Source organism: Heptranchias perlo, chromosome 34, assembly GCF_035084215.1.
Source record: "Heptranchias perlo isolate sHepPer1 chromosome 34, sHepPer1.hap1, whole genome shotgun sequence".
NCBI lineage: Eukaryota > Metazoa > Chordata > Chondrichthyes > Hexanchiformes > Hexanchidae > Heptranchias > Heptranchias perlo.
The window spans coordinates 27,408,728-27,423,157 of NC_090358.1; the positions used below are offsets into that span (position 1 = coordinate 27,408,728).

A 14,430-nucleotide genomic window follows, 5' to 3' on the forward strand; every position below is an offset into this window, starting at 1 on the left:
AGGATTAGGGTAGGATAGGGCACGTTTAGAGTAAGACTAGGGTAGGTGCAGAGAAGGGTTGGGGATAGATAAGGTGAGCGTTAAGAGTAGGATTAGAGTTGGGGTTACATTAGGGTAGGGTTAGAGTAGAATTAAGGTAGGTTTAGAGTAGAAGAAGAGTAGGGTAAGGGTAGGGTTAGAATAGTAAACAATTTCACAACACCAAGTTATAGTCCAGCAATTTTATTTTAATTTCACAAGCTTTCGGAGGCTTCCTCCTTCCTCAGGTGAATTTTGTGGAATTCACCTGAGGAAGGAGGAAGCAAAATTCACCTGAGGAAGGAGGAAGCCTCCGAAAGCTTGTGAAATTTAAATAAAATTGCTGGACTATAACTTGGTGTTGTGAAATTGTTTACAATTGTCAACCCCAGTCCATCACCGGCATCTCCACATCAGGGTTAGAATAGGGTTAGGGTAGTATTAAGAGTCAGGTGAGAGTTGAGTTAGAGTTAAGAGTAGAGTTAGAGTAAAGTTAGGGTAGGGTTAGAGTAGAGTTAAAAGTAGTTAGGGTAGGGTTAGAGTAGAGTTAGAGTAAAGTTAGGGTAGGGTTAGAGTAGAGTTAAAAGTAGTTAGGGTAGGGTTAGAGTAAGGTTAGAGTAGAGTTAAGAATAGACTCAGGTCTATGTTTGCAGCACCTCTATTGATCACAGATTAGCCGCGGGTTCAGGGGGCGGGGCCGCGGGGTCAAGGTGCACTCGGGGCCCCGCAGGCAGTTGGCGCGCCCCCGACTCTGATGGAGGCCGGGGCCGCGCCGCTCGCTCTCTCCTCGGGGACCATGGCCGCGCTGCAGGCCGCCAAGAAGGCGCTGCGCCTGGACATGAAGCGGAGGGTCGCGGCGCTGAGCGACACCGAGAAACGGAGACAGACGGAGGTCGTGAGCCGGCGGGTGAGTGACAGCACAGCGCGGCCTACCCACCGCCACAGCCTGCCGCTCGGGTAGGCCACCCACCCGGCCTGTGCGCCCGTCAGTAGCGGGGCCGCGGCGGGTTTCGCCTATTGGCCTCGTCACATCGAATCATCAAATGGGCCCCGCCCCTGTCCAGGCCCCTCCCCTTCCAGACCACGCCCCCTTCAAGGCCCCTCCCTTTACAGACCAGACCACGCCCCTCCCAGACCACGCCCCCTTCCAGGCCCCTCCCCTCCCAGACCACGCCCCATTCAAGGCCCCTCCCATTTCCAGACCACGCCCCCTCCCAGGTCCCTCCCCCTCAGTAAATCAGGAAAGGAACCTGCAGGAGAGACACTGAGTGAGTGGAAGTTGGGCTCAAGAAATAAGTGAGGAAAAGAGTCCTTGACAAGAGATGGCATTGGGCGTTCGGAGACAGGAAGGCAGAAAGAGTGGAAGATAAACGGGGAAACGGAAAGAATTAGAGAGGGAGCGAGGCTGAGAGACAGTTGCAGGAAGGGTGCAATTTAAACAAATGTTCTTATCCAAGATTAGCATCATGGAGGATAACAGGCTACAGTAGAGGAGACATCAGTATAACGGTCTCGAACTGAACGGCTCTCTTACTTCAGCACAATTACTGCACTCTGGAACTTTGGCCGTGGCTGTGCACAGTGTTCTGACCTGTCGCTTAAAAATGGTCAGAAAATCAGAGTGCGCCCTGATTTATCTACACGCTGCCCCTCAGCGACATCATCCGAAAACATGACGTCAGATTCCACACGTACTCTGACGACACCTAGCTCTACCTCACCACCACCTTTCTCAACCCCTCCGCTGTCTCTGATTTGTCACCCTGGTTGTCTGTTTCCCTACCTCTCTCCTTTAAGTCCTCCTTGAAACCTACATCTTTGACTAAACCTGTCCTAATATCTCCTTATATGGCTCGGTCTCAAATTTTGTGTGATAACGCTCCTGTGAAGCACCTTGGGACATTTTACTACATTAAAGGTGCTATATAAATGCAAGTTGTTGTTGTTTATTTGTGATACGTACTACTGGCAGGCGAATAAAATGCCCTTTGAATCTGTGAACACAACCGTAAGCAATAAAATAATTGGAACCATCTTGTTTGAAGAGTTGCACTTTCTAATATTTGCTAGACGCTCAGATTTCACAATTGGCTCTCAACTTATTTCGTTTGTTTTAGCCCAGAATTTAGATATTTTGTAAATTATTAGAATCTGACACAGGGAATGAGAAACTAACCATGTCAATATGAAATGCTCACTATATCTATGGACCAGCATAATGCATTGTGTGTCTGCACAATACACCTTACTGGCTTTAAGCGGTGATGAACCTGTGTTTGAGGTATCATTCCTCAATTCGAATCGTTCTCATTCAGATAATGCATTGGGCACCAGTATGCAGCACAGTAGAACAAATTGGCATGCAGTGTTTTGAATATGGAGCAGGGGGATCCAGCTCTCTCATCCAGCCCTGCTTGTTATTTAGAAAGAAGAAAGAAAAATTACATTTTTTTAGCGTCTTTCATGAGCTCAGGACTTTACAGCCAATTAAGTGTTTGTTTTGAAGTGTAGTCACTGTTGTAATGTAGGAAATGCAGCAGCCAATTTGCGCACAGCAAGGTCCCACAAACAGCAACGTGATAATGACCAGATAATCTGTTTTTTAGTAATGTTGGTTGAGGGATAAATATCGGCCAGGACACCGGGGAGAACTCCCCTGCTCTTTGAATAATGCCATGGCATCTTTTACATCCATCTGAAAGGGCAGACGGGGCCTCGGTTTAACATTTCATCCGAAGGACGTCATCTCCGACAGTGCGGCACTCCCTCAGTACTGCACTGGAGTGTCGGCCTGAAATATGTGCTCAAGTCTCTGGAGTGGGACAGGAATCCACAACCTTCTGATTCAGAGGCGAGAGTGATAGCACATTTTGAAGTAGGGGCTGAAATAGCATCATCATTTACTGTCACTCACGGTCCTCCCCGTACTCTCAATTCTCGCAGGTTTTGTGCCCGCCTGGCCCTTTGAAGCTCACTGACCAGCCTGTGTTCAGTATAATCACATGCTGCATTACACTGGGTACAACGTGCATGGCTGAACACTCGGGTCAGTCTCTCTCTCTCTCTCTCTCTCCTCCCATTGGCTGAAGTTCATTTCTCTCCTCCAAGTGGTTGCATTCTGTGCCCTACTCCCCTGAAGTTGGTACAAAAGATGACGGCAAATTCATGCCCATACCGTCAGCGAGACATACTACCCAGAGTATGAAAATTATTAAAATGGTGGTACTCAAAGATTTGCCTCAATCTGCAGGTCATTATCAGGAATGGAAATCTTAGTTTTTTTCTTATCAGCTGATGAGCATCTTCCCAACTTCCTTCTTTATCGGTATGTCCAGTTTGCCTCCCATGCCAATGTTCTCTTTCAGGCAAGGAGAGGCATGCCATGATCATTTCTCCAATTACTGTTCTAAGTTTTGCCAGCTGCAACCCTAAGTTCCTCTCCCGAGTGCTTCTGCTCCCAGGGCCAGACCTCTCTCCTCCTTCCTCTCCCCCCCCCCCCCCAGATATCTCCCAAGTCTAGATCCCTCCATATGGCTTCCAGACTGCATTCCCAGACTCACCAGCATTATCAAACCCAAGGCCCATACTCTAGCGCCTTCAAGTACTCCCCACCCTCTCAGTGGTCTTGGACCCCGGCCCTCCAAAGATCTCCCAGTCCCAAATACTACCCTTCCTGCATTCTACCAGTCCCAACAGCCTAAGCACTCCAAAAGCACAGCACACCCCTCCTGAGTCTCCCAGCCCCACATCCACCAGGACAGTTCCCAGGTCCTCCAGAGCTCATAGTCCTCCTGAGTGCTTCTGGCCCACAGAACTCTGAATGCTCCCAGACTGCAGTACTCCAAACTATCTCCTCCCACCATCCAAGTGCTCACAGACCCCGACCTTGTCATCTCCACTGTCTCTCATTTGTCACACTGCTTGTCCGATGAGCAAAAATTTCCTCCAACTAAATATTGGGAAAACCAGAACCATTGTCTTTGGTCCCCGCTGCAGACTCCGTTCCCTAGCCACCGACTCCATCCCTCTCCCTGGCCACTGTTTGAGGCTGAACCAGACCGTTCTCAACCTTAGCGTCCTCTTTGACTCTGAGATGCGCTTCCGGCCACATATCCGCTCCAACACCAAGACCGCCTACTTCCACCTCTGTAACATCGCCCGTCTCCACCACTGCCTCAGCTGATCTGCTGCTGAAACCCTCATCCATGCTTTTGTTACCTCTAGACTCGACTTTCCTGGCCGGCCTCCCATCTTCCACCCTCCATAAACTTGAGCTCATCCAAAACTCTGCTGCCTGTATCCTAACTCGCACCAAGTCCCGTTCTCCCATCACCCCTTGAGCGCTGACCTACTTTGGCTTCCGGTCCGGGAACACCTTGATTTTAAAATTCTCATCCTTGTTTTCAAATCCCTCCATGGTCTCGCCCCTCCCTATCTCTGTAACCTCCTCCAGCCCTTCAACCCTCCGAGATCGCTGCGCTCCTCCAATTCTGGCCTCTTGCCCAGTTCCGATTTCCATTGCTCCACCATTGGCGGCCGTGCCTTCAGCTGCCTTGGCCTTAAGCTCTGGAATTCCCTCCCTAAACCTCTCCGCCTCTCTACCTCTCTCCTCCTTTAAGACGCTCTTTAAAATCTACCTCTTTAACCAAACTTCTGGCCACTTGTCCTAATATCTCCTTATGTGGCTTGGTGTCAGATTTTGTTTGATAATCGCTCCTGTGAAGCGCCCTGGGGTGTTTTACGACGTTAAGGGTGCTATATCAATGAAAGTAGTTGTTGTTGCTGAAAGTCATTATTGAATCTGCTTCCACCGCCCTTTCAGGCAGTGCATTCCAGATCATAACAACTCGCTGTTAAAAGAATTTCTCCTCGTCTCACCTCTGGCTCTTGTGCCAATTACCTTACCCAATCACTTGTTTTATTTAATTAAAATCTTTTATGTGCCTTTTCTATATGACTCCTACTGACCACATTTGTAATTTTCTTTCAGCTAATAGCTCACCCCAAGTACCAGAATTGCCAAAGAATTGCTGTCTTTTTGAGCATGTCTGATGAAATCCAAACAGAAGACATCATAAAAGATGTTTTCCAGCGTGGAAAAGAGTGCTTCATTCCACGATACAAGTCTCGAAGCAACCACATGGACATGGTGAAGCTTGGATCAGCTGAAGAAATCCACCATCTTCCTCTGACGTCTTGGAATATTCACCAGCCCGCTGAAGATGATTCTCGAGAAGAGGCTTTAGCCTCAGGTTGGTAGTGAGTCTGGTAAATCTGAGTGTTGATATTTATAGGGCTAGCACTTTAAAATGTTCGTAACCTCGGCGTCCTATTTGACCCTGAGCGAAGTTTCCTATCCCATATCATCTCCATCAAATAGACCGTCTACTTCCACCTCCGCAACATTGCCCGTCTCCACCCCTGCCTCAGCCCATCTGCTGCTGCAACCCTCATCTGTGCTTTTGTTACCTCTAGACTCGACCATTCCAATGCTCTCTTGGCCGCCTCCCACCTTGCACTCTCCATAAACTCGAGCTCATCCAAAACTCTGCTGCCCGTATCCTAACTCGCACCAAGTCCCGTTCTCCCATCACCCCTGTGCTCGCTGATCAGTGCCTCAATTTTAAAATTCTCTTCCATGTTTTCAAATCCCTCCTTGGCCTCGCCCCTCCCTATCTCTCTAACCTCCTCCAGCCCAGCATACCTCCAAGATCTCTGCATTCCTCCAACTCAGGCCTCAGTACGTGAGTTCCGGTGCTAAAACTTTTAGCCTAAAAGTACGTGAGTTCCCCCAGTGACAGGCTCACTTACCTCATCAGCCGTGGAAAAATGTGGCTTTATAAAAAGCAGTGGAAATTTATTTTAAACAAAATATGTTGTCAAACTTGACAAGTAACTTATGGTTTTTAACTTTTGGCCCTTTTGGAAATTTACCTGGAAACTTGCGGTGTGTTTCAAGGCAGTAACTTGAACCTCAGCCTTGTTCTGATCACCTCAGCTCAGTTACATTTACACCAAGCGTAGGAAGAGGCTACATGTGGCTTGACTTTTGGCTGCTTCTGAAAATTGGTTAATTGTAAACTGCTTTAGTGTGCAGCCATTATTACTACCTCATCATCCTAATAATCATAAACATTAATATATTAAAATGTATTAATTTTGAGCATATTTACAATATCCTCCTTCCACTGGGAGGGAAGGGTGGATGGCAATCCAGGCTCCTCAGTGACCTGGGTTATCGATGCTGCTTTGTGTTTAGAAACATAGGAACAGGAGTAGGCTATTTAGCCCCTCAAGCAAGTTCTGCCATTCAATGAGATCTGTGACCTAACTCCATATACCCACCTTAGGCCCATATCCGTCAATAACTTTGGTTAACAAAAATCTATCAATCTAGCTTTAAAATTAACAATTGAGCAAGTGTCAACTGCTGTTTGTGGAAGAGAGTTCCAAACTTCTATCACCCTTTGTGTGTAGAAGTGTTTCCTGACTTCACTCCTGAAAGTCCTGGCTCTAATTTTTAGGCTCTGTCCCCGAGTCCTAGACTCCCCAACCAGCGGAAATAGTTTCTCTCCATCTACCCTATCAGCTCCCCTTAATATCGTGAAAACTTCGATCAAATCACCTCTTAATCTTCTAAATTCCAGGGAATACAACTCTAATTTGTGTAATCTCGCCTCGTAATTTAACCCTTGGAGTCCAGCTCTCATTCTAGTAAATCTACGCTGCACTCCCTCCAAGGCCAGTATATCCTTCCTAAGGTGTGGTGCCCAGAACTGAACACAGTACTCCAGGTGTGGTCTAACCAGGGCTTTGTATAGCTGTAGCATAACTTCTACCCCCTTGTATTCTAGTCCTCTAGATATAAAGGCCAGCATTCCATTAGCCTTTTTGATTATTTTCTGTACCTGTCCATGACATTTTAATGATCTATGTACATGGACCCCTAAGTCTCTTTGGACCTCCACTGTTTCGACCTTTTCACCATTTAGAAAGTACTCTGATCTATCCTTATTAGGTCCAAAGTGGATGACCTCACACTTGCCTACATTGCCACAGTTTTGCCCATTCACTTAATCTGTTAATATCGCTCAATAATTTAATGCTTCCATCTACACTGCTTACAATGCTGTCTATCTTTGTGTCATCAGCAAACTTGGATATGTGGCTCTCTATCCCATCATCTAAATCGTTAATAAATACAGTGAATAGATGAGGCCCCATCACAGATCCCTGTGAGACACCACTAGTCACATCCTGCCAATTTGAGTACCTGCCCATTATCCCATTATCCCTACTTTCTGTCTCCTGCCACTCAGCCAATTTCCTAACCAGGTCAATAATTTGCCCTCAGTTCCATGAGCTTCAACTTTAGCTAACAGTCTCTTATGAGGAACTTTATCGAATGCCTCCTGGAAGTCCATACAAACAACATCCATAGACATTCCCCTGTCCACTACTTTAGTCACTGCTTCAAAAAATTCAATCAGGTTCGCCAGGCACGACCTACACTTTACAAATCCATGCTGGCTCCCTCTGATCAGCTGAAAATTGTCAAGGTGTTCAGTCACTCTATCCTTAATTATAGACCCTAGTAATTACCGACAACAGATGTTAGGCTAACTGGTCTATAATTCCCCGGTTTCCCTCTCTCTCCTTTCCTAAATAGTGGAGTGACATGTGCAATTTTCCAATCTAAAGGAACTGTTCCTGAATCGAGAGAACTTTGGAAGATTATAGTTAGGGCTTCTGCAATGTTCTCATCTACTTCCTTTAAAACTCTGGGTTGGAAACCATCTGGTCCTGGGGATTTGTCACTATTTAGTGCCATTATTTCCTTTATTACTGTTAATTTGCTTACATTAATTATGGTGAGTCCTCATCCCTGATTCAAAATTAGTTTCCTTGGGGTGTTTGGCATGCTATCCTTTTCCTCTACTGTAAATACTGACGCAAAGTAATTATTTAACATGACCACCATTTCCTTAAGTTCATTAACAATATCACCATTATTAGTTTCTATGGTACCACGTTGCTCTTGACCACCCTCTTTTCCTAATATAATTGTAAATATTTTTGTGTTGATTTTGATATCCCTTGCAAGTTTCTTTTCATACTCCCTTTTTGTAGCTCTTACTATCTGTTCTGTCACCCTTTAATGCTCTTTGTATCTCTCCCTGTGCAGTTTTTTGCAGTTTTGTATGCTTTTTCTTTTAGTTTTATATTGTCCCTTACCTCTTTTGTCATCCATTGCTGTTTTTTTTTGGCAAGTGGAGCTTTTGCCCCTTAGGGGTATAAACCGGTTCTGTATCAGGTTCAATTCTTTTTTGAACACCTCCCACTGATCTTTTGTCATTTTACCCAGTTTACTGTGGACAGTCTCTGTCTCATCCCGTGGAAGTCGGCCTTACCTAAATTTAGAATCTCAGTAGCTGATACGGGTTTCTCCCTTTCAAGCACAACATTGAACTCGATCATATTATGATCGCTATTAGATAAATGTTCACACACCGTTAGGCTGTTAACTAAATCTGGCTCATTACTCGTTATTAAATTTAACATGGCCTGTTCCCTTGTTGGTTCGAGGACAGAGGAAGGTATTTTTTGTAACTCTGTAATCCCCTTCCAAGATGAGTGCCCTGTTTGTGTGTGATGTTTGCTTTTGTGGTCTGACTGGACTCGGGACAAAACTGAACAACTGACCAGCCTAAGTGTTCACTGAAACTAAGTCTGCACCTCTAACCACACAGCGAGACATTTGTTCAACCTCTATGCCTTTAGTTTGCTTTTAACGCTGTTAGAAGGCTCTGTGATAGGTAGACACTATCTTGATTGAAGTCTGCTTTTTTTCTGGAATCATTAAATGGCCAAATTCCATAAAACCTCTATGTGCATATTTTTCATCCTTAAAAGTACTGGCTGAAGAGAGTTAATGGCAATGTGAATGATCGAAGTCTAAAGGAAGGTGAAATCTACAACTCTGGGTCAGAGGGGAGCCACACATTGGCCTTCTATGTGTCAGCTGAAATGGGAAATAAATTTAATATTGCACAGAGACTGAAAGGTGCCAATTTATTTGTTCATTTCTGGCCGAGTGACAGTGAAATTGAAGAAGGAGGCTGTCCATAGATTGCCTGAGGAACAGGCTCTATGAAAATACACTGCTGCTATCAGTTTACTTTCTTCATAATTGCTTTTTAAATACATTCCAGCTGTATTCTCATGGACAAAATAAAAAAAATTGTATCTATCTCTCTGCCTCTGTCCCACTCTCCAATTCTTTCCGTGTCTCTCTCTTTGTTTTTCTCTTTATCTTTCAATTTGTTTCATAGGATCAGAATGTTCCAGCACAGAATCAGGCCTTTCGGCCCATCATGCCGATGCTGGTGTTTTCCTTCATGTGAGCCAATAGTCTAATCTCACTCTCCTGCTTGCTCCCCATGCCCTTTAATATCCCACCTAGTCTAATCCCATGCTCCCACTCACTCACCATGCCCTTTAATACTGCACCTAGTCTAATCCCACTCTCCTGATCACTCCCCATATTCGTTAATATTCCAACTAGTCTAATCCCACTTTCCTGCTTCCTTCCCATACCCTATAATAGTCGCCTTTTTAAAACAACTGTCCACTTCCCCTTTAAAAAAATATGGACTCTGTTTCAATAGTGGTTTGTAGCAGAGCGTTCCACATTCTACTCACCCTCTGTATTTACTTTATCATAGCCCTTCATAATCTAAAGATCTCTATCAGGTCTGCCATCCTGACTTGGAAATATATCGCTGTTCCTTCATCGTTGCTGGGTCAAAATCCTGGAACTCCCTACCTAACAGCACTGTGGGAGAACCTTCACCACAGGGACTGCAGCAGTTCAAGAAGGCGGCTGACCACCACCTTCTCGAGGACAATTAGGGATGGGCAATAAATGCCGGCCTTGCCAGCAATGCCCACATCCCATGAATGAATAAGAAAAAATGTCAGCGTATAATGTTCCCAGCTCTAGTGAAAAAAGTCCTAACATCTTAAGTGTCTCTTCAAGACTGTAATCCCTCATCCTTGGTAACACGCTTTAGAATCTACAATACAGCTTTTCCATTGCTTTTTTATCCTTACTCTAAAGAGGTGCTCAAAACTGCACATAATACTTTAAATAAGGCTGAACTAAAGTCTTGTACAAATTCCACATTGTCCGCTTGCTTTTCTGTGTTCTATGGATCAAAACCAACCATTCCATTTTCCCTATGGCCTTATCTTACAGCCTTATCTTCTTGCATTGTCACCTTAAACAGCCTGTGTATCTGCACACCAAGGTCTCTCTGCTCCACTAGTGGATTTAAAGGGCAACGGGCAAAGGGCGGGGGAGTGGGACTAGCTGGATTGCTCTTGCAGAGAGCCAGCACGGACTCGATGGGCCGATTGGCCTCCTTCCGTGCTGTAACCATTTTATGATTCTATGACTCTATGATAAAATCTTGGGCCAGAAATCGCTCCGAGCTGCGAGGCAACGCTCACCGCAGCTCCTGCGAATTTCATTAACGAAATTACTTACTGCGGGCTCTGTGGCGTCCAATTGCTTGAGTTTGAACTTTAAACAAATTGTGCGCTATCAACACAGCCTCTGAGCAGCGTGAGTTGCCGCGCAGCTGGAAACATCTGTGAGAAGAAGACACGCCCACAAAACCTGTCAGGAAGAGAAATCCCACCCACAGATTCAGGCTGCATTGCTCAAGCAGACGAGCAGACTTCATTCATTTAAAGTTAGTGTTCTGGATATCATTGTAAATAAAAGTTTTAATTTTTTTAATAAAAAGACAAAGAAATAAATGAATTAAATAAAAGAGACAGAAGGGAAAAGAAACAAAAAAAATTTAATTTTTTAATTTTAATTTTTTTGTTAATGACCAAAATCTATTAAAATAAGGAGTAATATGAGACTCCACATTTTTAAAAGTTAATTTTTAGTTAATTGGCAGTCATTAAGACTAGCCACACTGTTAAAACTTAGTTTAGACCTGGTATTTTTAAGTGTATCTGTTTGGGGTGTAATTAGTTACTTTCCAGCTGGGCAGATGAGCAAGTTTGTGATTTTTCAGTGATTTCTCTGATTGCAGCGTGCGATGTCCCTTTAAATCGAAGCTGTCAAATCACCGGCGAACCAGTAGGAGCAAGTTCACGATTTCCGCGTTTCACTGCGCGTGTGCGAACCCGGGAACTTGCTCCTTCGATTCACCACCGACAACGGAGAGCGCTGCTGAGCTCCTCCGTTACTTCAGGAGCGATTTGTGTCCCCTTATCTTTTAAAATGTATTTCTGTTCTCTGGTCTTGCTTCCTAAATGTATTACTTCACTTTTATCCACACTGAACTGTGTCTGCCAGACCTCCTGGCCTATCAAGGCCCTCCTGCAGCCTTTCACAGTCCTCATCACAATTTACCTCGCCCCCAATTTAGTTTTGTCAGAAAATTTCAAAATTGTTCCTTTTAATTCTTCAGTCCAGATTGTTTATGTATAATCATAAATAAGAGCAGTGGCAGCACAGATCCCCGTGGGGCACCAATCAACACAATCTTTCAGTCTGCAAAACTTCCTTTTATACCTAATCTGTATGTTTATCTGTCTCTCAGTGCCTCTCATACGTTCTCATGTATCAGTCGTGACTCAGAGGTTGAACTCGCCTCTGAGTCAAAAGGTTGTGGGTTCAGGTCCCACTCCAGAGACTTGAGCACAAAATGCAGGCTGACGCTCCAGCGCAGTACTGAGGGAGTGCCGCACTGTCAGAGGTGCCGCCTTTTGAATGATGTGTTATTCCGAGGCCCTGTCTGCCCTCTCGGTGGACGTAAAAGATCCCATGGCACTATTTGAAGAGTGGAGTTCTCCCCAGTTCTCCTGGCCAATATTTATCCATCAACCAACATCACCAAATCAGATTATCTGTTCATTCATAGAATCATAGAATGGTTACAGCCGGAAGGAGGCCGTTCAGCCCGTCGAGTCTGTACTGGCTTTCTGCAAGAGCAATCCAGCTAGTCCCACTCCCCCGCCCTATCCCCGTAGCCCTGCAAATTTTTTCCCTTCAAATACTTATCCAGTTCCCTTTTGAAAGCCACGATTGAATCTGCTTCCACCACCCCCTCGGGCAGTGCATTCCGGATCATAACCACAGGCTGTGTAAAAAAGTTTTTCCTCATGTCGCCTTTGGTTCTTTTGCCAGTCACTTTAAACCTATGTCCTCTGGTTCTGCACCCTCTCTAAGGCCTTTACATCCGTCCTAAAATGCAGTGCCCAGAACTGGACACAATGCTCCATTTGTGGCCGAACCACTGTTTTATAAAGGTTCATCATAACTTCCTTGCTTCTGTACTCTATACCTCTGTTTATAAAGCCCAGGATCCCGTATGCTTTTTTAACCGCTTTCTCAACCTACCCTGCCACCTTCAAAGATTTGTGAACATATACCCTCCGATCTCTCTGTTCCTGTACCCCTTTTAGACTTGTACCCTTTAGCTTATATTGTCTCTCCTCATTCTTCCCACCAAAATGTATCACTTCGTACTTTTCTGCATTAAATTTCATCTGCCACATGTCCGCCCATGCCACCAGCCTGTCTATATCCTCTTGAAGTCTATCACTATCCTCCTCACTGTTCACTACCCTTCCAAGTTTTATGTCATCTGCAAATTTTGAAATTGTGCCCTGTACACCCAAGTCCAAGTCATTAATATATATCAAGAAAAACAGTGGTCCCAGCACTGACCCCAGGGGAACACCCCTGTACACCTCCCTCCAGTCCGAAAAACAACCGTTCACCACTACTCTCAGTTTCCTGTCATTTAGCATTGAGTGCTAATAAACAGCATTATCACATTGCTGTTTGTGGGATTTTGCTGTGCACAAATTGGCTGTCGCGTTTCCTACATTACAACAGTGACTACACTTCAGAAAATACTTCATTGGCTGTAAAGCACTTGGGGACGTCCTGAGGCCGTGAAAGGCGTATGGAAATGCAAATCTTTTTTTTCTTGTCACCTTCGTCTCTCATTCACCAATTCCATTTCTTACTCTTTTGCTGTTCCTCTTTCTGTAATCTCTTTGTCTCCTACTCTCTCTCTCTGTATGCCAATGTTTCTTTCTCGATTAACTCAACTTTTAACTTTTTTTTTAAAGATCAGGGCACACGGTGGGATGGTGGTAAGCCTGAGGGTGGTTACTGGGATGTAGCCGACGGGCTGCGTTATCACCCGTGAAGCCACAGTGTTGAGCTTCTTTAACCAGACTTTACTTTTTCATTCTCACCGTGTTGCAGTTCCAGATAAACCCAACTTCACAGATTTTTTTATTTTGAGTCCCCTTTTCAATTTAAAAAAATTTTTTGAAAACAAGTTCTAACTGGGGACTAAAATTGTATAGACTTGGCTTGTATTCCCTTGAGTATAAAAGATCAAGGGGTGATCTAATTGAGGTGTTTAAGATGATTAAAGGATTTGATAGGGTAGATCGAGAGAAACTATTTCCTCTGGTGGGAGAGTCCAGAACAAGGGGACACAACCTTAAAAGTAGAGCTAGGCCGTTCAAGGGTGATGTCAGGAAGCACTTCTTCACACAAATGGTAGTGGAAATCTGGAATTCTGTCCCCCAGAAAGCTGTTGAGGCTGGGGGTTAATTGAAAATTTCAAAACTGAGATTGTTAGATTTTGTTAGGCAAGGGTATTAATGGATATGGAACCAAGGTGGGTAAATGGAGTTAAGGTACAGATCAGCCATCATCTAATTGAATGGCGGAACAGGCTTGAGGGGCTGAATGGCGAACCCCTGTTCCTATGTTCCTAAACTGTTTAGAAAACAACACTGTTAAAGAATTTCTCTGCGTCCATCTCAATGTAAATAATGTTTTCAAACATCAGATTGTCTACTGATTCAGAGTGCTCACAAATCTTTTCCCCCATCACGAAGCAGCACAAGTTCATTTGCTGGCAGTGCTTAAAACTATCTGTGGAACATTTCAGTTACTTGACTGCTGTATTATGCCGGTGCTCGCCCAAATCCACTTTGCATTGCAACCTCATACTTCAATCTTAACAATTGCATCCTATGGCCGTCTTGGGCAGATCAGCCAGTAAGAAAGAAAGAAAGAAGGACTTACATTTATATAGCACCTTTCACGACCTCAGGATGTCCCAAAGCGCTTTACAGCCAATGACGTACTTTTGAAGTGTAGTCACTGTTGTAATGTAGGAAACGCTGCATTCAGTTTGTGCACAGCAAGATCCCACAAACAGCAATGTGATAATGACCAGAAAATCTGTTTTAGTGATGTTGGTTGAGGAGTAAATATTGGCCAGGACACCGGGGAGAACTCCCCTGCTCTTCTTAGAAATAGTGCCGTGGGATCTTTTATGTCCCACGTAAGAGGGT

General features: G+C 44.7%; 1 protein-coding gene across 2 annotated transcripts in view; it reads left to right on the plus strand.

Annotated features, from left to right (window-relative positions):
- Nucleotides 1–722: 722 nt before the first annotated feature.
- mthfs (5,10-methenyltetrahydrofolate synthetase (5-formyltetrahydrofolate cyclo-ligase)) overlaps nt 723–14,430 on the plus strand; it is a 59,950-nt gene continuing 46,242 nt past the window's right edge. The window contains exons 1-2 of one of the 2 annotated variants that reach the window (XM_067971638.1): nt 723–925; nt 5,009–5,270. In XM_067971638.1, the coding sequence (XP_067827739.1) occupies nt 773–925; nt 5,009–5,270 (415 nt within the window). In that variant the 5' untranslated portion in view covers nt 723–772. The remainder of the gene's footprint in view (nt 926–5,008; nt 5,271–14,430) is intronic. The other variant, XM_067971639.1, reaches the window with a different exon arrangement.